General features: G+C 39.5%; 1 protein-coding gene across 5 annotated transcripts in view; it reads left to right on the forward strand.

Annotated features, from left to right (window-relative positions):
* The window catches only part of lancl2 (LanC lantibiotic synthetase component C-like 2 (bacterial)), a 105,731-nt gene that overhangs the window by 68,948 nt on the left and 11,315 nt on the right, over nucleotides 1–25,468 (forward strand). For 3 of the 5 annotated variants that reach the window (XM_051940821.1, XM_051940822.1, XM_051940819.1), the window contains 3 exons: nucleotides 2,404–2,580; nucleotides 3,377–3,449; nucleotides 7,534–9,431. In XM_051940821.1, coding sequence (XP_051796781.1) covers nucleotides 2,404–2,580; nucleotides 3,377–3,449; nucleotides 7,534–7,610 — 327 coding nt within the window. In that variant the 3' untranslated portion in view covers nucleotides 7,611–9,431. Of the gene's footprint in view, nucleotides 1–2,403; nucleotides 2,581–3,376; nucleotides 3,450–7,533; nucleotides 9,432–25,468 lie in introns of those variants that run through there. The other 2 variants (XM_022208054.2, XM_051940820.1) reach the window with 2 other exon arrangements.

Here is a 25,468-nt window from a genome sequence, read left to right on the forward strand (position 1 = left end):
TTCTGACACTAGGCAGCACATTTCTCTCCAGAATGCCTTGATAGTCTTCAGATTTCATCGTACCTTGCACACTTTCAAGACACCCTGTGCCAGATGCAGCAAAGCAGCCCCAAAACATTACTGAGCCTCCTCCATGTTTCACCGTAGGGACAGTGTTCTTTTCTTCGTATGCTTGGTTTTTGAGTCTATGAACATAGAGTTGATGTGCCTTACCAAAAAGCTCCAGTTTGGTCTCATCTGTCCAAAGGACATTCTCCCAGAAGCTTTGTGGCTTGTCAACATGCATTTTTGCAAATTCCAGTCTCGCTTTTTTATGAGTTTTTTTCAGCAGTGGTGTCCTCCTTGGTCGTCTCCCATGAAGTCCGCTTTGGCTCAAACAACGACGAATGGTGCGATCTGACACTGATGTACCTTGGCCTTGGAGTTCACCTTTAATTTCTTTGGAGGTTGCTCTGGGCTCTTTGGATACAATTCGAACGATCCGTCTCTTCAATTTGTCATCAGTTTTCCTCTTGCGGCCACGTCCAGGGAGGTTGGCTACTGTCCCGTGGGTCTTGAACTTCTGAATAATATGAGCCACTGTTGTCACAGGAACTTCAAGCTGTTTAGAGATGGTCTTATAGCCTTTACCTTTAAGATGTTTGTCTATCATTTTTTTTTGGATGTCCTGGGACAATTCTCTCCTTCGCTTTCTGTTGTCCATGTTCAGTGTGGTACACACCTTTTCACCAAACAGCAGGGTGACTACTTGTCTCCCTTTAAATAGGCAGACTGACTGATTATGAGTTTGGAAACACCTGTGATGTCAATTAAATGACACACCTGAGTTAATCATGTCACTCTGGTCAAATAGTTTTCAATCTTTTATAGAGGTACCATCATTTTTGTCCAGGCCTGTTTCATTAGTTTGTTTTTTAAAATAATTATGTTAATCAACAATTCAAAAGTAATGGCTGTTTTTGATTATTTAATTTTCAATACATTTTTATTTATTGTTACTTTTGTGAGTTTCAAGTGATTTCAGTGAGAATTGTGGGTTTTTCCTTCTTTAACTGAGGGGTACCAACAATTTTGTCCACGTGTGTAGCACTGCCACATCCGATCTGAAAGTAACACAGCATATAATAAAGAGTTGATGCTTCTGCATATGGAGAATTTTGAAACTAAGGATGCAGCATGATGACTCCTTTGTGAAAACACAGCACCCACTTATAAAATTGTCTAGTTCGAAGTGTACTATGCTGTAAACAGCAGATGTGTCACAGTAAACTGTTCAAGCACAGATTTGTAGGACTAAAGGCTTTTCTCTGTTGACTGAGAGAAGACAAGCTTTCATCAACAGAGGTTTCTATATTACAGCTAAAAATTGGAGATGGTGGAGAGACAGAAGGTGGAACCTGTATACACTTTGTTGCCTGTCTTTTGTTTTGCTGTGCATTACACAGCAGCTCTGCTGGAGCATGTACACAGGAACACAGGACACTGCTTTTCAAAGCTTTATTTCCTGCTTGAAGGCGCTTGGGACATCACACAGCTGTAGGAGACTGCTTTATATAATCACATCTAATCAAGAAAACCGTCAGGTTTTGACTGTGTTCACAGTGTGTCTCATCAGCTTCATATATGTCTGATAGATCATCTTTCAACTAGGTTATGAAATGCAGTAGCATCACTGTTGACTGTATTAGATTTATTACCTACTAATGAGGCCTGGGCATGTGGGAACATTTAGCCCTTAATGTAGGCTCAACCCTCTCTCTTGTCCAAGGAGAGATGGACCACACGAACCAGCCTGTCAGGAAGATGTTTTTTGTGTTATATAGCTGAAAAGGTACATGGAGGTTAGCACTGTTGCCTCACAGCTAGCAGATCCCTGGTATGTGCCCCAGCCTGTTGTGTTCTCTCTGACTGGATTCTCTGGCTTCTTCCCACAGTCCAAAGACATGCTGAGGTTAACTGGTGATTCTAAATTGTCTCTAGGTGTGAATGTGAGTGTGCTTGGTTGTCTGTGTCTCTGTGTAGTCCTAAATCAGCTGGGATAGACTCCAGCCCCCCAGATACCCTGCAGAGGATAAAGTCAATGGATGGATGATAGAGATTATGGTGTCATTCTGATTGGTTGCTTTGGGTTGAAGCTCATGTTTTGGGCTGGCATTCAGTGTCTGCCCTGTGAATATAAAGACACTGGTTACATAGTCACATTATTACAAAAACTTAATTATTGATACTATCATCTATGATCTTTTGCAGTTATTTCACATTAAGAATTTTCAGAGTGCTGATGCTGCCATGAATTTGAAATGATAGTTGCCCACAAGTTATTTTGCTTTATTAAAAGTGGCTCTTCTGAGCTACCTGGTCCCAAGATTGACCATTCATGTGACTTCATCTGTGTCTTTAAAGGTGTTTAAAGAGGAGAAGTACTTGAAGGAGGCTGCAGAATGTGCTGAGGTCATCTGGCAACGGGGCCTGCTCAGAAAAGGTTATGGTATCTGCCATGGCACTGCTGGCAATGGTTACGCCTTCTTGTCCCTTTACAAGCTCACCCAAGAGAAGAAATACCTGTACCGTGCCTGCAAGGTAAAACCAAGGTTCTCCAAATAAAAAACTAAAACTTGTTGAAGGTGCAGAATATGAATATGGCGGAGTTGGCTCCTGAAATAAAATGAATACCTGCTGAATCCAGCCAAATTTTTGCACAATCTTCAGGGTTAGATCACAGTTGATTTTGGTGACGTTACCCCCCATAAATATGACAAGTTTTGCATTACAGAGCAGAAATTTGTTGTCAAGGGGGGATGTAATATTTTGTTAATGTGGTCACATGGTCTACTGGTATTGGTACTGTTTTACAACATGACTTATCCAGTTCTTATGCCTATATTACAGGACCCGTCCCACAAACAAACAATAAATCTGTATAACACAGATTAGAGAGTGTGGATGCTTCTGTCATTACACAAGTGACTGTTGCACTAGAACATCCATCCAACCTTTATTTAGTGAGCAGTGATCACCTCCATGGAACATCAGTGGTCATAGCAACCAATGGCCTTAATGATCTGTGATCGAGCATAGCATCATATTTCATACAAGTCGTCACTAAAATTTCATCTGTAGATCAGGTGAGTGTCAAGTTACATTAGAAACAATATTGAAAAATGGTTAAGCCAAGCCCTCAGCTTTCAAGAAAAATAATGTTTTATATGCATTGAATGTGCTGCTTAGTGGCAATGATTTAATCATGTTTCTACTTGATATATGAGTATATGATATATGATATATATATGTTTTTTTTTCCCCTCTTGCCTTTAATCTTGCACTCTTCAGATAACTGAATGGCTTTTGACATAACTTTGTTATTACCTTTCCCCAGTTTGCTGAGTGGTGCTTGGACTATGGGACCCACGGCTGTCGTATCCCAGACAGACCATATTCTCTTTTCGAAGGTACCAAATATTTGTTTATTCAGCTTACCTCCAAACTGATGAAGTTAATTTAAGCACAAGATACTTGTGCTCCAAACAAAAAGATGAAGGACCTAGAGTCCCTGACCTATCACTATACACACTAGCAGGCAGTGATTCCTAACACATCTCTGGGGGTCATCAGGTGGAAACCTCCCTTCAACGTTTTTTCACCTATTTAGTCCAACAACACCTCCAGGAGGCTAGGCGGTGGGTTCACACTGTTCCTACACAATCGCACTGCCACGTTCAACTGACCCAGGCCCGTTTAGGGCTTCAGGTGTCAATGCTACCAGTTTGGTAGTGCAAGATGCTAAATACCTAGTGCCAACTGCTAAAAAGTGACAAAGAAAGCATACATATAGACTCTTCAAACCAGCTAGTGCTAACTCTAAATGCTAATGCTAGCTGCAAGACTACTACAATGTAGTAGTCTTGCAATGTAGTACCACTAACAAATAAAACTGGTTTCTGAGCTTTCCGGTCTGAGTGTGAGAGGCTATGACTTTCGAATGAGCTGTATAGGTGTGTAGGTTTAGGTCTCTGGTTCATTATTAAGCGTGATAGAGTAGTGAATTGCTGCCAAATAACCATATATAAACAGTGACAACTCGAGGGGTAGGAAAAACTGTCAATTTTGGATAGTGTAAGTTTTGTGCCAGTCAGAAAATCTCTGTTTTAAGAGTCTGGGTGTCATTCTCGATTCCTCACTTTCCTTCCAATCTCATATCAATAACGTCACCTGGTCTTCAAATTTACATACAGTGGGGAAAATAAGTATTGAACGCGTCAACTTTTTTCTCATCACATTTATTTCCAAAGATGCAATTCAAACTAAATTTCTACCAGACATTGGCATTAACTCAAATAATCCACACATGAAAAGAAATCACAACGTTCAGGTCCATAAATAATGATTATGTGGAATTAAGTGCGATAACACAGGAAAAAAGTATTGAACACGCTAACTGAGACTCATCTAATACTTAGTGGAGAAGCCTTCGTTTGCAATGACAGCTTCCAGACGCTTCTTGTATGTTTTAACTAATGTCCCACACTGCTCAGGTATAATTTTGGCCCATTCCTCTGCACAGATTGTCTTTAAATCTTGAATATTCCTTGGTGCCCTCTGGTGAACCCTTTTCTTTAGTTCTTTCCACAAATGTTCAATTGGATTTAAGTCAGGTGATTGACTAGGCCATTCTAACAGATTGATTTTCTTTTTTTGAAACCATTTGAGAGTCAACTTTGCCGTGTGCTTTGGATCGTTGTCCTGCTGGAAGGTCCAGCCACGTGTCATCTTCATCATCCTGGTGGATGGCAGCAGATTCATATCAAGAATTTCCAGATACATGGCTCCCTTCATTGCTCCGTCAATTATATGAAGTTTGCCAATACCATGAGATGAGAAACAACCCCATGGCATGATGCTTCCACCTCCAAACTTCACTGTTGGAATAGTGTTTTTTGGGTGATGTGCAGTGCCATTTCTCCTCCAAACATAGTATGTAGTATGACAGCCGAAAAGTTCAATTTTGGTCTCATGTGATCAGACAACATTCTCCCAGTATTCTACAGGCTTGTCAAGATGCTGTTTAGCAGACTTTAAACGAGCTTCAACATGCCTTTTTTTGAGGAATGGAGTCTTGCTGGCTGAGCGTCCACAGAGGCCATGGCGGTGGAGTGCATTGCCTATTGTTTTCTCTGTAACAATTGTACCTGCTGCCTCCAAGTCTTTCTGGAGCACTTTCAGGGTGGTCCTCGGCTCGTTCAGTACTCTTCTGACTATCTTTGACTCCCTGGTCAGAAATCTTGCAAGCAGCTCCTGTGCGTAGCCTGTTGATGGTAAGGTGGTGCTTCTTCCACTTGCGAATAATGGCCCCAACGGTGCTGACTGGAATATTCAGGTGCTTTGATATAAGTCTGTAACCAGTTCCATTCTGATGTTGAGCAACAATCAGGTTGCGAATGTCTTCAGAGAGCTCTTTGCCTTTACCCATCATGAGGTGTGTCGTATTTAACTGCTTGGTGAAAAAAACGACCTTTTTTGTAGGACCATCAATTTGCTCTAGCCCAGCTGATGTTGGTTTGCACTAATTGGAAGTTCAAGTAATAATTACTGACAGATTTCAGGTGGTATGGTGCAATTCCTTGCCAAAGTATACAGCCTTTCCATGGTGTGTTCAATACTTTTTTCCTGTATTGTACTTAATTCCACATAATCATTATTCATGGACTTGAATGTCATGATTTCTTTTCATGTGTGGATTATTTGAGTTAATATCAATGTCTGGTAGAAATTTAGTTTGAATTGCATCTTTGGAAATAAATGTGATGAGAAAAAAGTTGACGCATTCAATACTTATTTTCCCCGCTGTATCTGCAACATCAGTTTTCTCTGCCCCACCATGCTACCTCTGTCCTTGTTCACAGCCTAGTCACTTCGCACATTGATTCCTGAAACTGTCATGTCTTCGGTCTCCCTCACAAATCCCTCCATAATCTTCAACTGGTTCAGAACCAAGATCCACCTGTTCAAGACTGCCTGCTCTCTCTAAATGCCCTTTTCCTTTATATATACTTGTATGTATTTGTTCTGTTGTATTTGTTTTTCTTTGTAAATTGTCCTTGGGTTTCAAGAAAGGTGCTTATAAATAAATGTATTATTAATTATTATTATTATTATTATTATTATTATTAATATATACACACTACCGGTCAAACACACCAATTTTTTTCATTTTTTTATTGGAAATTGTGCATGTAAATGTCTCATTATACTCTGAAATGAGAGCATAGCACAAATAAACAACTGAAGTTTTTTTTTTTAAAAAAAAGTCAATTTAGAAACTAAAATGTATTCTAAACTTTTCTCTCATCAAAGTAGCCACCTTTGGCAGATTTAACAGCTGAACACACTTGTGGCATTTTTTTCCCCAATGGAAATCAAATAGTCTTCAGAAAGTTATTTCCAACTCTGCTGCAGAAATTTCCATAAATGTGTGACATTTGTAGGTTGCTTAGCTTTGTTTTGACCAGTTCATCCCAAACCAGGTCCATGGGGTTTAAGTCTGGGGACTGTGCTGTCCACTCCATGTTTTCAAGCTCACCATCTCTGTTCTGCGTTTACTACACACCTGCAAGGAGAAGGTGACGTAAATAACAGAGCCAAAAGCAGTTGTTGGTTTGTCATTTTTCCACAAAATGCATCTATATACAGTTTCTTTTAGTAACCAAGTTACTTACCCTACAAATATTTACTGTAGTCATTCGAAACTCTGTTGTTAATTATTCATGAATGCTGCCAATTAGACAAACTTCTGTCTATATGTTTAGTAGGTTTTTAAAAAATCTCAATAAAATATAGATATATACTGCCTCACAAATATGACAATCAATGACTGACAACAGAGGTAAACAGCAAGGTAGTTATGTTCATGTCTGTGTGCTTGGCAGATAAAGACATTGAACAAACCTCTACTCCTCAGACTCAAGTACAGCACCTTCAACAAGAACAGGCCTGTTGTTACAAAACAAAATGAATCAGCACTAATACTAACCACATCTCTGTTTCTGTCCTGTCTGGGGACAAACTCAGAGAACAAATGTGAGCAAATGCTCATTTCTTGCATTTGCAAGAAATGAGCATTTGCTCACTGTGAGCAATGAAGACCTGTGAGCTTCATTGCTCACTCAGATACAAATATGAAACCAAAACGAAGGTGCGACATTAGCATGACCTGTACGTTGAAATAATTCAACTATAATTACCTTGCCTATGTAAATGAATTCTCTCTCCAGTCTGTGTACCTGCTATATAGAGTTTGCTCAAAGGTAATCCTTCTTCTCGTGTTATAATTCTATAAGATCCCGATCTTGCAATTAGATGTTGTGAATTGGTGCTTTATAAATGAAGCTGAATTGTCTTATTTTCTTAGTCTATAAATGTTTTCACAACAGTTTATCTCTTATAAGATCTCTGGTTCCTTGAGATAGCAGAAAACAATGTTAAAAGCAACAGACAGTCAAATGTGTAATTGTCAGCAACCGTTGTTCCTCTTCTCAGGCATGGCCGGGACCATCCACTACCTGTCAGAGATGGGAAAGCCTGAAGCCTCCTGTTTCCCTGCTTTTGAACTTTGACCTGCCAATGGAAGATACTGAAGGTGATGAAGGAGGGTGAAGGAGGGTGAAGGGGATGAACGGTATTTCCAAGTCAGCGTGACTGGAACATTGAAGAAGGATGTACTTTGACACAACTTTCAGCATCGGTCATAAGTAGTGACTGAATGTTTGTTGGATTAAATACCTTAGTTGATTTTTAGGCTTGAAAACATTAAAAAGTTAAAGATAAGTTTGGCCAAAACCACAGGTTGATTTAAGGTAGTTTGAAGAGGACCGTCTTGATGGGTATTTCTGATGTTGAAGATGGACACTTGTCCTGTGGGACCTGTGAGATCTTCCTTCACTTCTGAGTTGTCCTCTGGTGTTTTAGGTAAAGACATGGACTTCAGCCTCCCTTCTCACCCTGTTGAATTGATTGCCAGCTGGTATGGACACAGAAGAACACATCCTAAGCCCTCAGCCTTAGGGTGTGTGTGTGTGTGTGTGTGTGTGTGTGTGTGTGTGTGTGTGTGTGTGTGTGTGTGTGTATGTGTGTGTGTGTGTGTGCTACATTGTGAGAACCATTTTCTGCATTTAACTATCAAAGTGAGGACATTTTGGCCGGTCCTCACTTTGAAACAGCCATGTTTGAGGGTGAAGACTTGTTTTTAGAGAACAGGTATGAATTGAGGTTTGGTTAGGGTTAGGGTAAGGATTAAGTTTAGGCCATCAGTTGTGATGGTTAAGGTTAGGGTAAGGCTCTAGGAAATGCATTACGCCTATGGATGTCCTCACTAAGATAGAAGTACAAACATGTGTGTGTGTGTATGTGACGTGTATGTGAGGTGATTTGTGTGTGTGTTTGATGTGAACTAAAGCTGTTTTGGTATTTCTGCATGCTCACTGTTATTGGCTCTTGGTGCCTCATTTCATGTCAGTATGGTGATTTCTTCTTCCTATATTTTGATGTTTCCCATGGCAGTGGTAGATGTACATCTGATGAATGTTGCTTTGACATTCCATGTTGTGCCTCAGACCAGAGGTTGCACTGACCTTATGTAACCCACCCTTTTCTTATTAGTTGCATTTTCTGTTTGTCCTCTGGTTAATGTTATTTTCACTTCCAGTCCAAACTCTGGGTCCTAATCAGGTCACACAGAACCTACGTCCACATTCACTATATAGCTTGTCGCTCTTTCATGGATTCAGTTGTGGAGACTGTGTCTGGACTGTCAAAACCAAGTCTCCAAGAACGGCACTTGGCTTTGAATTGATTTTGATGTAGTGGTGTAATTGCTTTTCAATATTTTCGGTGTTCATCGCATGATGCACAATGGGCCCTGAAAGCAATTTCCCCACAGTCGTTACAAACCCCACATAATGACCTTTTATGACCAGACACTGGAGTCAGCTCTCTACCAACACAACTCCAAAAAGATCAGGGGCTATGTTTTGGTATTTTGCTGAAACTCGTTCAGACCTGTTTGTTAGCTCGCCTCTAGCATGTACTGGTTTCAATGACGTTGTATGTGTCACACATGGATGTGAGCATGATATATTATGTGACACATTATTGTTTCAGTAATTTAGAGGAGACCAGAGCAAAACTGGGATTAGTTTGTTGTCTGAGCTGTTGGTAGCGGCATCCAACCTTCCCTACTGCAACATGTGCATTGCTGTTTTAATTTCCCAGCTTCAGCATGGTTCCTCCCCTCATCTAAACCTACACCTGCTACTACTTCTTGAAAAAGGCATAAAACAGGTCCCTTTGTAATTGACAGGCTTGAGTGGGAATTGGAGATCTGCCTGCATAACAGAAATAATATGTATTGCCCAATAAACACTGAACAAAAATAGAAATGCAGCATGCGTGGGTTCTTTTGTAACTTTGAGGAAAAAGTTAACAATTAACAGGTCCTCACACACCCACGACGTCGGGACATGGCGCACGCCAAGGTGGGGTGTACGGTGGGGTTGTGACTCAAAAATGAAGATGTGGAGACATAGCTGACCAATTTCAAGGATTATATTATATCACAAAGTTTGTAAAACTGGTGCGTGCAACATAGTTTTTTCAAAGTTACAATGTGCTTTATAGGGAGGCAAAATGACACAGACAAGTCTTAGAAAAATACTAAAGCTCAAATTGGTGTTTATAAAACAGGACAAAATACAGGGTGTCCCAAAAAATTTTATATAATTTCATCACCCATTGTGCTTCAGTGTCCTGCCCGTGGGACACTTTTGAGATCTGCATAAGCATTTTATTAAATGTCCGAAGCTGCAAACTCGATGATAGAAACACTATACACCCATGGAAAGCTTAGATTCTCATGAATCCGCCGGTATAAACCACTTTCAGATGTGATTACCACAGCGGGTAATATAAACACATTTCTCCCAACAAAACAACAAATCAGCAAACAGCAGAACTCACCTTTGAAGGCTTATAAACTGATCACAGATGAAAATAATCCACAAAAACCGGCCAGAATCCAAGCTTAGGCATCCAGACAAAACAAGCCAGTATAATAGTTTGTCCAAAACATGTCTTGAAATAAGTAAATAATCCACAAATAGCTCGTCTTCGTGCGCGTGCATGCGGCGCATGGTGGCGCTGCGCGTTTCATATTCACTGTATTTCTGTCCATATTTTTATGAACAATACAGATATCGCCACTGTTTCGCAGTCAAAATGGCGGCTGAACTTTTTTTTTCTTTTTTTTTTTTATTGAAAAGATTCTATTTTCATCCAACAATACTGCCAGGGGGTAAAGTAGAAAACAAAACAAAAACAAACAACAAATGTATTTCATTACAATGACATCAATTGAGACCATATTTCTAGTGTTTTTGCAGCCTTACTATTAGTACAGAATTCAATACATTCAAAATACATATCAATTTCTTTTCGAAAGACATAAAATAGAGGTTCCTTATTTCCAAATTTATATTTATGAATGAAGTATTTTGCTAAGAGTATAATACGGTTCACAATATATATTTTCTCAGAGCTCATAAGTTTCTGTTCAAGATATCCCAGTACAACATGCCTGTAATACATTTTATAGTTGACACATATTTTGGCACCAATAAAGTTAGTTACATCTTTCCAAAATCTTTGAGTCATTGCACAACTCCAAAAGAGATGAGTCAGAGTTTCTGGCTGTAAACCACAAAACGAACAATTAGCATCTATGTCTTTTATAAATTTGGTTAGAAAGTGTTTTACAAGGTAAAATTTATGAATAATCTTAAATAAAATTTCTTTAACTTTATGAGTGACAAAATATTTGTGGGGTAAAATCCATACTTTAGCCTAGTCAATATCCTGGACAAATTTTCTCCAATACAATATAACATGGGGTCTTGTAGAAAGTTCCCTTTGGAAGAGAGATCGGATTGCTTTGTTATTTTTCTGTGATGATGGAAAGCATGTTTTCCCACACGGTGTATCTTTCAACTTTGGAAAAGACAATGGGTCTTGGTAAGAGGAACCACTGCATAACATTTTTACTGCGCTGGGTATAGCTTTTATGACCACGTCATATTCTGCAGGTGATACAGGTATATTATATATGAAACAAAAATCATGATGTGACATTGGAATACCTTCGGGAGTTAAGAGCTGTTTCACTAGTACAATGTCTTTCTCAACCCAAGATTTAAGAAATAAACTCTGACTCCTGTGTAAAATATCAGAATTGTTCCATATACAGTAGCGTTGTGGAGAGAAATTATGTTTGTAAATCAAAGTCCATGCGAGCAGAACCTGTTTATGGAAATGAGAGTTTTAAAGGTAATTTGCTTATTTTGAAGTTGCATAAAAGAAGAAATGGAAGTCCTCCGATTTTATGAAACATAAATTTTGGAATGAAGTTCCACATTGAAGAGATATCTCTAAGGAAATTTTGTAGCCACTTAATTTTTAAGACATTATTTAGTGTGGAGAAATCTAGAAAATCAAGCCCTCCATTCTTTAGGGAATTAATAACCACAGACTTTTTGACATAATGTATTCGATTCTTCCATAGAAAGTTTAGAAGTAACTGATCAATTTTTTTTTTAGCATTTTTATTGTTCAGCGAAAGTGAAGATGCAATGTAAACAAGCCTCGAAAGACCTTCTGCTTTGGTGAGAAGGCAACGACCTTTTAGTGACAGGTCTCGCTGTAACCAGCGGTTGAACTTATTTTCTGCTTTTCTAATCATGGGATTAAAGTTATTAGCTTCTCTATTTTTTTGGTTTTTACTTATTTTCACACCTAGATATGTTACCTCTTTTTTAATAGCAATGTTGCTTATTAATGACAGATCACATTCTTTAAGCGCAAACAGTTCACATTTCTTTAAGTTTAGGTAGAGACCAGATGCATTAGAAAATATTTTAATTATTTGAAGAACTTGGGGAACCTGCAAGGAGTCTTTCAGGAAAAGTGCAGTGTCGTCTGCTAGTTGACTTATAACAATTTCTTTATCAGCAATGGTAATACCCTTGATAGAGCTCGATTTTAGATATCTACAAAATATTTGTCCAACTATAAGGAACAGATAAACACTCACTGGACATCCTTGTCGGATACTTCTTTCCAGAAAAAAACTACGAGTAGTTCCATTACTTAACTTTACAGAGCTGTTTCCATGTGTATAGAGTTTTTATGGCATTACACATCCTTCCAAATCCTAACTTTTCAAGACAATTAAAAAAAAAAGGATGCTCGACAGTGTCGAAGGCCTTAAAAAAAATCAAGGAAAAATATAAAACTTTTGTCTGATATTAGTTCTGAATAGTCTATTAAGTCCAAAATGAGCCGTATGTTATTTGATATGCATCTGTTTTTCAAAAAACCAGATTGGTTTTCATCAATAATTTTTAGATTTTTTTTTGAAACGCAATGCTAATAAAGAAGCTAATATTTTATAATCGCTATTGAGAAGACTGATAGGCCTCCAATTATCTATTTGCAAAGTATCTTTGTGAGGTTTTGGTATCAGAGAGATAACACCTTGGGTCATGCTTGGTGGAAGGTTCATATTTGTAAGACTTTCTTTATAAACCTCAAATAGAAACGGTGTTAAGAGATCAGAGAATTTTTTAAAGAACTCTGCTGTGATTCCATCACTGCCAGGTGATTTGTTGCATTTCAAATGATTGATGACATCCGCAACTTCCTGCGATGTAATCGGAGAGTCACATATTAATGCATCACTGTTGCTTATTTTATTGAGATTTGTCAAAAAGGGAGTCAATGTGGACATTGCATCTTCATTATATCTAGATTTATACAAATTTGAGTAGTACTCATAACAAAATTGAGAGATTTCTTGTTTATTAGTTGTAATGTTTCCTTCTATATTTAACTGTAGAATTGAATTGAATTTTGCCTGAGATTTTTCTAGCTTAAAAAAGTAAGCTGTCATATGCTCTCCTTGCTCTAGCCATTTCTGTCTGGATCTTATGAAAGCTCCTTCAGCTTTTGTCTTATAAATTTAATCTAATTTGTTTTGCAAGTCTAATAACCTTAAATTTTGTTGTTCACTTAAAGTTCCAACTTGAAAGAGCTGTGATTTTAGAAATTACTTCCTCTTCAAATAGACGCTTCGATTTAGCTTGAAGACTACCATATCTTCTTAAATATTTTGAAATTTCATATTTCAGAAGCTCCCAGTTAGAGCTGTAAATATTCTCTCTTTGAGCTTTGTCCCAGTAAATTTGAACAAGTTTTTCTATTTCTGTTTTGACACACTTGTGATTAAGCAGTGAGCTGTTCATTTTCCAGTAGCTGGATTTACCCAAATTGCTCTCATCAGGGATAAAATTTATCTTCATGGATAAAGCTTTGTGGTCCATTAGAGGTGTGGTCAGAATGTGAACTTCTATTTTTTCTTTTTCTAAAGAGTTAGGGGTAAGCCAAAAGTCTATACGCGATTGTCTGGATCCATCTTTATTGGACCATGTGTACTTTTTATCATTAGGAAATTTGCTTCTCCAAATATCATACAAATCAAACCTACTGATTAATAATTGTAATTTTGAAATGGATTTTAAAAGTTGAGCAGGAGGCCACCGATCAACGCTTGGATCCATCACGACATTGAAGTCGCCGCCTATTAGTACATTACATTAGTGTTATAAAACGACAGTTTCTCTTCTATGATATCAAGTAGTTGATTGTTCTCTGAGTTGGAGTTAAATCCGTAAATATTTATTAATAGGCAAACGATATCATTCATTTTAACAATAAGAATTACAAAGTGACCCTGAGCATCACAATCCGTGTGTAGGACATTACCTTTAAAGTTTTTTTTCAAACAACACACCCCAGCAGAAAATTCAGTACCATGGGAGAACCAAAGATCATTCCCCCACTGAGCTTTCCAGAAATTGACATCTTTCGCAAGTGAATGAGACTCCTGAAAAAAAACAAAGTCAGTACTTTGTTGCTTAGCAAACAAAAATAAGGCTTTACGTTTTACATTGTTTCTTAACCCCCTGGCATTCAGTGAAAGCACAGACAAAGACATGAACAAAACACAAAGTAAAAACTAACCTTTTAGATTGCTTTTAGACTTAGTTCTTAACCTAGGTCGACAGCAAACGCAGCCACACAAATTTAACAACATTTTTGTGTGTGAAATAAGTCATTTTTAGAACATAGTGCCCTTTAAAGAAACTCCATAAAAACAGAGCACGAGAACAAAGTTTATTATTACATCTTCGGTTTTCTGTTTTGTCAAGTGTTTACCAGATGATGACAGGACGTCCTCTGTGTGAGCAGTCTCACAAAAGCATCACAAGTCAGGAATGATGATTTTGCCCTCTCCTTTTATGAAAGCTCTGGCACCGGAGTAGTAAGCCACCTTCCCCTCGTCACGAGCCTTTTTCACAAACGGGTACAGTCGCTGTCTTCTTTCTCGGTCACCTTGAGAGAAATCCAGCTTGAACTGCAAACCATGCTCCTGTAGATATCTTGAGGTCTTCGCCGCTTCCCAAACAGCTTCTTTGCACTCACGCGACATGAAATGGAAGATGATAGGCCTGGGTCTCCCTGGAGCCGCGCCGTCAGCCTCCCGCCTCTTCATGCCCAGCCGGTGAGCAGCATCTATGCCACGGACAAATTCATCTTTCATTGCTGGGACGACCATTTGGCATGTCTTTATCACGATTTGTCGGACATTTTCTTGCTCAGATTCACGTACACCAAAAAGCTTTAGATTGCACCTCCTTGAGCGAGATTCAAGCTCGTCTACTCTTCTTTGCAAAACTTTTACTGGCTGCTCCAGCGACTCGACTCGTCTCTCAATCACCGCCATTTTCATGCTCACAGCTTTGAGATCGCCCGCCATGGCATCCACCTTGTCGTTGAGGCCAGCAATCTTCCACTCAATGTTGTCCGCCCTATTATTAATCAGATCAGCCAGTCGAGTGTAATTCTCATGCCTAGGTAGCCCTAGAGGTGATTCTTGAGTCTTTCTTTTAGGAACGGGCGGCTTACTTGGGGACAGGAGTAGCGGCGGGAATTCCTCTTCCATGTTGTTCGGGTCCAGAGTGTAGTCGTGGCCGCTAGAAGCTAGTCCGACTGAGCCCGGTCCTGTAAACTCCGCTCCAGCCGTGTGCTCACGCTTCTTCACCATGGTTATGACAGCAGAAGCGATAAAAATGTATCAGAAAACCGCAGCAAAACGTAGGGCAGTTTAAAAAAAGTTTTCACAAGTTTTATGCAGTCTTATGCAGCGCGTTGCAAAGTTAGACCGTCTACGGCGCCATCTTGACACGCCCCCCGCGGCTGAACGCTATCCTTTTGATTGAAACCACATTTCAACCAATCAAGTGACTCTGGTCGGCCTTCTACGGCTAAACAGCCAACCGTTGCCAAGACTGACAGATCTGGACAACCTCATTTCCTTTGTAACTTCTGAGCAAATCACGTCGGAGGAAACTTTTGACTGACAGGCCTTGTAGCCAATGAGCCTGCTGAATAGCAGAACAGGACGAACAGGCTCTGTTAGCAAGATAGTAGCTGTGTCCGAAATGGCATACTAACGTACTACATACTACATACTCAATGAATACTCATTGAGTATGATTATGTACGTAGTATATAATCATACTTATATACTACGTACTATAAGTATGATTAGAATGCCAACCGTCCACACTGTAGTATACTACTAAGTTTCCCATAATGCATTTCAAACCTCCGACGACAAAAATGGGAAGTACACATCTCGGCTTGACTCTTAGCTTTGTTTTTTTATTTATTTATTTATTTATTTTTATTGAAACATTACAATACAGTTTTTGAGCAAAATACAGATGCCGGGGAGAGCTCCATGAGTAAACAGTGCAATAATTAATTATATATTAAATACATTCAGTGATAACCAGCTTTCATATGTTATAATAGGTTTTCTGTTCAAGCTCTGTGAGATAGTTGATAAGTACAATTCAACTTCCTTAATCACAGCAGGGAAAAATAAAGATGATGATAAAAACTTACATTTGTGAATGTGAAATTTGCAAAATATAATAATCAAATTAATCGGCAGTCTTCTCTTTGCGTCCATATTTCGTTCATGGAAACCAAAGACTACATGTTCAAATTTTAACTCAAATGTAGAGTCAATATTATATCTTATAAATTGCAAGCAGTCTTTCCAAAAGCACCGAGTGACTGAGCACTTCCAAAAAGATGACTGATTGTTTCTGGGTGTTTTTTACACAGGGAGCAGTTGGGATTAAAGCTGCTGTCCGGAGTTTCCGTTTGTTTTCAATTTATGTATCATTTTTTAACAAAGCTTAAATGTGTTAGTCTAGTTCGATACTATAATATAAAGTTAGTATAACGCGATATGAAAATTTATTCCTGAGCTCCGCCTTCCTCTCATAGACCCCCATGTTATTCCAAAAGGCGCCGGTTGCTGCCGACCAATCAAGTTCGAGCTTCAGCTTTGTCATGCTGTCAATCAACGGTTACGCGCACAGCAAGCAAGCCCATGCAGAGGTGGGCGAGCTACGCACTACGCAACCGCGCACATTTGTTTTGCTTGTGGAGGAGAGAGCATCAGGGATCAGCAACTTCCAGAAAAGTTACCAATCCCACGGCTTGTCAGGCCAAGAGACTGCAGGACGTTTTTTGGCTCGGGGTGCTCGCGTCGCTCCCCGACCACGGCCTCCATAGCCCACCTGACGGCTTCGTTTAGATGCCGTGGTCGGGGTGCTCGCGTCGCTCCCCGACCATGGCCTCCATAGCCCGCCTGACGGCTTCGTTTAGATGCCCGACCTCTGGAGGAAGATGTTGGGGCGTCTGGGACATACTCTTCGTCAGAGGAGTCATGCAATTCTGAACTCTAGATAGAAATAAATAAACAATGTAACACATATACACGCGTAAATGCACTAAGTTTGATAAACAACGTCATCGAGAGGGATACACGAGTGTAATCACATATTGAAACTTTACTCGTTCGTCCTAGCAGATTCATGTTATTTTGGTATTAGGACAAGTTAGACTCAATACAGCATTCTAACGTAATTCCTTTATTATTTACTGAATGTACTAAATGTAGAAGAGGGGGAAACAGCAAAACAGGCAAGATGCTGCAGCACTCCGGGCACTCCTCTCATGTACTGCGCGCGTGCACAAATAAAGGGGCGAAATCAGAGGGAGGGAGGGTGGGATCACCAGTGTTTTGGGAGACGCTGCGATTCAAACTCCGGACAGCAGCTTTAATAGTTTTACAATATTTTATCATGTATTGATTAGTGGGGTAAATTCTGTGCATAACCTTAAAGCAAACATCTTTCATTTCATTATTAATCAAAAACTTTTGGAGTACTGTCCAGCCCTTTTTCCATAAATTATCAGAGACAAATTTCCGCCAGTAGAAAATAGAACTGGGCAGAGAGATTATATCTTGCTGAAAAAGGGCACACATTTTTCTGTTATTTTTACAAGTAGGAGTAAGACAAGCTTTACCAATGGTGGTGTCAGTTACAGATAATAAACACTTTCTTTTGACGGCTTAACTCTTCGCTGAATGCCGGCTTCAGGTCGATTTTACACTTGATAATAATTAATATTAAATACAGTTTCAACAAAATAATTTCCACAGCAAAACAAACTGAAATGTTGACTGCCCGCAGACACAGAAGACAAGCCATCTGTCCCCTCTGGCATTTGATTAATTTGTACTTGGTTTCCCTGTTGAAGTAAGTCCATTTTTGTTAAGTTTTCTCATTCACAATTCATATTTTCTATGATGCCATAGCTATTGCCACATAACCACTTTTTAATTTTATAGCAAAGTTTAATAATTTAAGAATAATTTCATATAGATGCAATAAATACTTTAAATATTATCATTCAAAACAAGTTGTTAAAAACATACACAAATACCAATAAATAGTTTTTAAAAATACAAAAATACCAATAAATAGTTTTTTAAAATACACAAATACCAATACATAGTTCAATAAATAATTAAAAACAACTCATTTTTGATGGCATGTTTTCAATATTACAGGTGTGTGGTGGAGAGGGCTTTTGGTGTCCTGAAGACCAGGTGGCGATACCTCCATTGAGATGCTGTATATAATATTAAAAAAACTGAACCAAACAGAAGATTTGATACATTTTTTTAATAAACAGAACCAAAAGAACATGAACTACAAAAATGAACTATAAATGAACAACACATTATTTCTTTAAAAATGATTCTAAAATCCCCAACAAACGTTCCCCCCTTGCTCTGCTTTCCGTCTCTCTTGTCTCTCTCTCTCTCCTCTCCTCCCTGGCCCAACTCTCCATCCATTCTTTCCACTCTCTCTCTCTTCTCTCACTTCTGTTCTCTCTCTGCTCTGCTCTCCTCTCTCGTTCCTGCTGTCTCTCCTCTGCTCTCCTTTCTCTTTCCTCCTCTCGCTCCTCCAAGTACCTCAAAAACTTCCGCATGTCAGCCTCTCTCCGTCTCTTCCTTCTGTCACCTTCCGGAGGAGAGACAGCTGTTGCCACAGGTTCTGCCATGGCTGAGGTGATGAGGACTGGTGGGGCTATACTGGGCCTTTGCCCCATCACCTTATCCATGTCCTGATACCATTTCCACGAGGCAGCAGTTGTCTCTCCTCCTTCTGTGCTGACCCCTGGCCTTCAGTTCCTACCACACAGCACAGAGGTTATTTGTTAATGATCATAGAGGATATACTGTGGATAACTGAATGACTATGGCCAAGTGTTTTTAACGAACCTTGTATTTTTGTTTTAACTTTCCCCCTTTTTTTTTTTTTTTTTTTTTTTACCCACTCTGCCTCCACCTTTCCCTCAAGGTTGTGGTCCTTGATGAACATTCTACACGACAGGACTGAAATAGGAAAACAGACTTTGTTACAATAAATTCTTTGCATTTATTAATGAGTAAAGTCAACTATCTCTGAAGTGAAGATTGTGACCTTAGACTGTCCAAAAGCCTTATTTCAATGATCTGTGAATTATTTTACAACAGAGTGGGGGGGAAAAAAACACATGCACACAATGTATGACACGAGTTTAGTACTTACTCGAAACCTGTTTGGGCTGCGTTACGACGCCCTATAAACATTTCCTCGTTTTCAGTGCGCCACTTAATGAGGCAATCTGTGTCCTCATCTGTCGCTGAGAAAAATAACAGTCATGTCCAACATTATAAGCATTAGTTGCATTGTTAGGTGGTATAAGAAATTGCTTCTATTTGATCATCATAACAGTCCGCTCGAGTGGTAAAGCCACCCACACATAATATTTAAGAGTTCTTTGCAGCTGCTGTCCGGGAAATGTGCTCGGCGACTGACCATAATATAAACAGCTTTTACGAGGACAACAGTTGAGGGAACTTCGTGAGATCAGGACGAGCAAACAGTTGCATAATTAATGTGGCAATTTCAAGCCGGCACTCCTCAAAGCATCAAAGTTCTGGAGGCCAGCATAGCTATGCCCTTTGACTTTGGGAAAGGGCGTAGCCATGGTGGCTACAAGTTAAGAATTTACCAGTTCTTAAGTTGCCTTAAGTTCCTCTGTTCATACATAGTGTCATTGTTCTGGCTTGGAGGATTGACAATGCGTTGAACATATATGTAGAAGCATTTTGTCTCATTACAAATCCACCCGAGATGGTTCTCTATCAGTAAAGAAGTTGACAGCATCCAATTTCAGGTCAAACTCTTCTTATATGAGATCCACCATCTCCACTGCAAAAACACCAGCACAGAGCTCAAGCCTTGGGAGTGTAGGCTCAGACTGGGGCGCGAGCTTGGCCTTGCCCATAGTGAGTCCTACTTCAGTTTCTCCATCCTTGTGAACTACTTTCAGGTAGGCCGCGACACCTAGCCTTGGTGGAGGAATCTGAGAATACACACAATTCTGTATGTACAGCTTCAGTGAGTGAGGTTGGTGTGTATGTGTGTGGCACATGAATTTGTTTGAGGTCTTGGAGGGAACTTCTCCAAGTGTCCCATTTCTTCTGTTTGTCTTCTGGAAGAGGAGTGTCCCAGCAGGAAGGTTCGGCTGTTCAAGGTTCCCTGATAAGGGCTCTTCCCTGGATCATGACAGGTGCCAGTAGACTAAGTGGATCAAAAATTCTGTTGACAGTATAAAAAGGACTCCACCTTGAGTAAATGATGGAGGTTGATGCAGAGTAGGTGAACATGTCTGATGTGATTTCCCACAGTAGACATAATCTCCACTGTATGGGTGCTGTTTCTCCACCTAAGTCCACGTCCTTGATGACTGGAACACAATCTTCAGGTGGGAAAGCTTTAATGACTATTGGACAGTTCGAAACAAATTTGTGTAAATGGAGGTTTGACTCAAGAAGTGAGGCTTTTGTTAGTCAGAGGAGGTCGATTGCCTCTGCTTCAGATGGCAATGACACCAAGCCATCATCCACATAAAAGTGCCTCACAACAAACTTCTCTGTGTCAGCACCGTTCTCCCTAGCACCTTCTGCAATGACTCTTCGCAGACCATAGATGGCTCAGCAGGAAAGGGGAAATTGCCAAAAGCATGAACCCTTATGTGATACTCACTCACTGGCTTACTGAGGTCATTGTCCTGGCTCTATAAAAAACAGATTAAGTTGCGATGGTCCTCCTGCACCAAAAAACAGTGAAACATCTGTTTGATGTCTGCTACAATAGAAACTCTCTCCTTGCGGAAACAAAGAAGGACACCTAGGAGGTAGTTGGAAGGTCGGGACCTGTTAGGAGCATGTCGTTCAGGGAGACGCTGGCATACTGGGCACTAGAGTCAGAAACCATTCTGATCTGATTGGGGTTTTGTGGTTGATGTTTACTGTAGTCAAATGTTTACTATAGCTTAATTCACTAGAGCCTTTAGTGCTCTTTTACTAGTTTAACCCCCACCCTCCATACCCCAAAACCCTCATATGACTGTGGTAAGATCAATCATTGTCACAGGAATTCATGTCAGTGGTGGTGCAACGTTTGAGTTCTGGACCACTGATCCAAAGGTCAGAAGTTCAGTCCCCAATGCGGCCACTGTTGGGCCCTTGAACAAAGGCCCTTAACCCTTCCTGCACAACCCCCTCACCCCCACCTCCCCCCCTATTGTGGGGATATGCGAAAACTGGATTTCCCCTCTGTGGATTGATAAAGGTGGGGGGAAAAATCAGTGTCATTTTATTAGAAGTGAATTAGATATTTCACAAGGAATAATGATGTTTTACATTGAAAACTTCAAAGCAGATGTAAAAGGACACCTCTTCATCAAGAGGTTAACAAGTGGATCAAAAACAATAAGAAGACAGCTTTAAAATGCTTTTCCAGCAGTACCTCTTGCATAGTTCAGTATAATTAAACTGAGTACCTTTTCTAACATTGTGCGGTGTATTCACAGTTGAACAGTCTGAAAGGCCTGTAATGAGGCCTTCCATCCCATTGTAGTTGAGTGACTTAGTACATCAGAATTGTGAGACAGAAGATGTTTACGACCAGATGTAAGTACATATAATTAAAATAACACAGGCTCCCGTGGGAGCCCAGCAACCTATGGGTTGGGCAAGTATGTGTACTGTTTCATAGTACACATACTTGTGTACTGTGAAACACATAAGAAACACACACACACACACACACACACACACACACGTATATATATATATATATATATATATATATATATATATATATATATACATATGTATGTATGTATATATATATATATATATATATATATATATACATATGTATGTATATATATGTATGTGTATATATATATATACAGGGTGTCCCAAAAAAATGTATACACACTTTAAATAATTGTAAACTAGGTGTTTATTGTAATTTAATTTTCAACATGTAAAAGAATTTACAAACACCATTGTATTGTTTTGTCACCGCTTGTTCTCAAACTGATGTCCATTCTGGTCCAGAGACTGCCGACAACGCGAAGCTATGGAATAGCACACATCATGAAACAATTCCCTTGGTATTTGCGTGCATTCACGTTCAATGGTTGCTCTCAATTCAGTGACTGTTTAAGGTCTCATTGCATAGACTTTGTCTTTTAGGCATCTCCATAAAAAGAAGTCTAACGGAGGAAGAAAGAGTACTAGAAACGTTTCAACGAAGTCCAAGAAAGTCTGTGTGGCAAGCTAATCGTGAGGTAGGCATTTCAAAATCATCTGTCCATCGCATCATGAAACGTTGTCAATGGAAAAGCTACATTCCGAGATTAGTCCATGCTCTTAATGACGATGATCCAGACCAAAGAGTACAGTATTGCGAGTGGTACTTGGAACGATGTCCCGAAAATGCACACTTTCCCACAGAGATTGCGTGGAGTGATGAGGCCACATTCAAATTAAACGGTTCGATTAACTAGACTTCTTTTTATGGAGATACCTAAAAGACAAAGTCTGCGCAATGAGACCACCGCCTGTTCTCAAACTGATGTAATGAGATCCTGCTCTCCTTTTAGCACCATCTCAAACACAGACTTATGTGGAACACACTAGTGATTCAGGAGAATAAGCTTCCTCTCAGGTTGGAGTTTTCTCTTACAGAGAAAGTGTGAGTGTTCAGATCTGACGTCTTTCTGTCTGAAGATGTTCAGACAGTCTGAATGAATGTGGATCTACATCACAGCTTGCCAATGCACTCAGAGGTGTTGTGATTGACACAAACCTTAGAAAATTGTTAAGAGATCAGAAAAATATGCAAAACAAATACTCTTGCATGAAGCCCATTGTGCTTTTTTCTGAGTTGGTATTGAATCAGTGAGTGAATCAGTGAAACTGTGGTAGTGAAAAAACTATGCTACAGGAACACCATTTATGAGCATCGATAACGCAGTGATCATGCCTCTCCAGAAAATTGAACCACTATCCCGAGTCATCCCTGACTTGGTAGATTCACATTCTTTGTTGTGACAGCTCCACCACCACTGTCTTTGCTATTGGATCACCTGGTTTCATAACAATTCACATCTCAGTCAGAACTGACAAGATGTCCAGTTGATTTCTACTTAAGCCCTGATCCAATATCACAGCCAGGCTGTGTTGCCTTGCTTTTAGAACCACAGATTTGCTCATATTTTGTTGTGAAAGAATGTTGAACATACAAACAAAATGTTAGTGTAATTTGTGATGCCAAACTGCACTGAAGCTGGAGAAAAAAGTCTTAAGATTTCTTATTTTTCTTATTAAAATAAAGGACAAGAAGAAATTGTGACAAACTAAAGTTTGTCACAATTTCTTCTTCTCCTTTATTGCCTGCATTGCTGCTCATTGCTGCTACTGGTGGACAGAAATAATACTGCAAAGGGTTAATTAGATGTAACTACACAACATGATACACAACATGGGTCAAAAATGACCCTTATTCAACAGAAAGGATGCAGGTTAGCACAAAATGTGTTTAAAAATCTGCATCTGTCCCTAGCAGTGAAGTCTAAACTTGTGCTCCTCCACATACTGGGAGCTTTAAAGAAGCTGTGAACAAGGCTGCATAATGCCTTCTGTTCTTCTCTGGAGGAGCTTTGTCAAGCGTGACAATATAATCCTGATGATGACATAAGAAAAATCCAAATAACTTGTCATCTGCCACTTTGATTTGGATAATTCTCTTTAAAAACCAACAGCAGAAACAGCAACAGAAGTAGCTGGAGTAGCTGTAAAACAGAATGTTTAAGCACTTAGTGTTGTGTGTGTGTGTGTGTGTGTGTGTGTGTGTGTGTGTGTGTGTGTGTGTGTGTGTGTGTGTGTGTGTGTGTGTGTGTGTGTGTGTGTGTGTGTGTGTTCTTGTACTTGCTACATGGTGAGTTCCATTTTCTGCATTTAAATATCAAAGTGAGGACATTTTTACAAAGTGAGGACATTTTGGCCGGTCCTCACTTTGAAACAACCATGTTTGAGGGTGAACACTTGCTTTTAGAGAACAGGTATGAATTGAGGTTTGGTTAGGGTTAGGGTAAGGATTAAGTTTAGGCAATCAGTTGTGATGGTTAAGGTTAGGGTAAGGCTCTAGGAAATGCATTACGCTTATGGATGTCCTCACTAAGATAGAAGTACAAACGTGTGTGTGTGTGTGTGTGTGTGTGTGTGTGTGTGTGTGTGTGTGGTTGGATGGAAACAGGCTCCATTTTCTTTCATGTCTACAACAGGAAGGATGGACATCCTGCTGTGAGAGTTTAGTTTACACTAGATCAGAGAAAGAGAGTAGATCTGTCTCTTGCTCTTATAGAAACACATTTCCCACACTCAGAAAGTGAATTATTTAAAACTAATAAACAAAGGTGTACGTGTGTTGATCATTATACTCAAGTCCAGCATAAAGCAGAAGTGGCACTGTAACACACACACAGTAGCTGCTGTGTAAGAACAAATCATTTGGACAAAAATAAAATATACACGACAGGTCAAACGTTTTTGAAATCCCCAGTTTTTCTGTTTTTTTTTTTAAATTGGAAATTATGCATATTAATGTACTCTGAATTGAAGCATTGAACAAATAAAGGAAGTTTAAAACAAAAAATCAATTTAGAAACCAAAATGCATTGTGAACATTTGACTCATGAAAGTTGTGTCAAATGTTTCTAAAACTCCATTCTCTGCATTCTGTAGCTTAAAAGATGAAACTTAAACTTTTTATTTTTGTGTTGACAGATTATCTTTGGAAGATACAGTGGTATGCAAAAGTTTGGGCACCCCTGATCATTTTCAAGGTTTTCCTTTATAAATCACTGGTTGTTCAGATCAGCGATTTCGGTTAAATATATCATATAGCAGACGAACACAATGATATTTGAGAAGTGAAATGAAGTTTATAGGATTTACAGAAAGTGTGCAATAATTATTTAAACAAAAGTAGGCAGGTGCATAAATTTGGGCACCCTTGTTGTTTTGATTTGAATACCTTTAGCACTAATTATTGGAACATAAAATTTGTTTGGTAAGCTCATTGACCCTTGACCTGCATACACAGGTGGAGCCAATCATGAGAAAGGGTATTTAAGGCGGCCAACTGCAAGTTGTTCTCCTCTTGGCATCTTCTCTGAAGAGTGGCAACATGGGAGCCTCAAAACAACTGTCAAATGACCTGAAAGCAAAGATTGTTCAACAGCATGGTTTAGGGGAAGGATACAAAAAGGAACATAGTGAGGAAATGGAAGACCACAGGCACAGTTCTAGTTAAGGCCTGGAGTGGCAGGCCAAAAAAATCTCAGATAAGCAGAGGTGAAGGATGGTGGGAACAGTCAAACTCAACCCACAGACCAGCGCCAAAGACCTACAACATGATCTTGCTGCAGATGGTGTCACTGTGCATCGTTCAACTATTCAGCGCACTTTGCACAAGGGGATGCTGTATGGGAGAGTAATGCGGAAGAAGCCTTTTCTGCGCACATGCCA

Source organism: Acanthochromis polyacanthus, chromosome 20 (assembly GCF_021347895.1).
Source record: "Acanthochromis polyacanthus isolate Apoly-LR-REF ecotype Palm Island chromosome 20, KAUST_Apoly_ChrSc, whole genome shotgun sequence".
In the NCBI taxonomy this organism is placed as follows: Eukaryota; Metazoa; Chordata; class Actinopteri; family Pomacentridae; genus Acanthochromis; species Acanthochromis polyacanthus.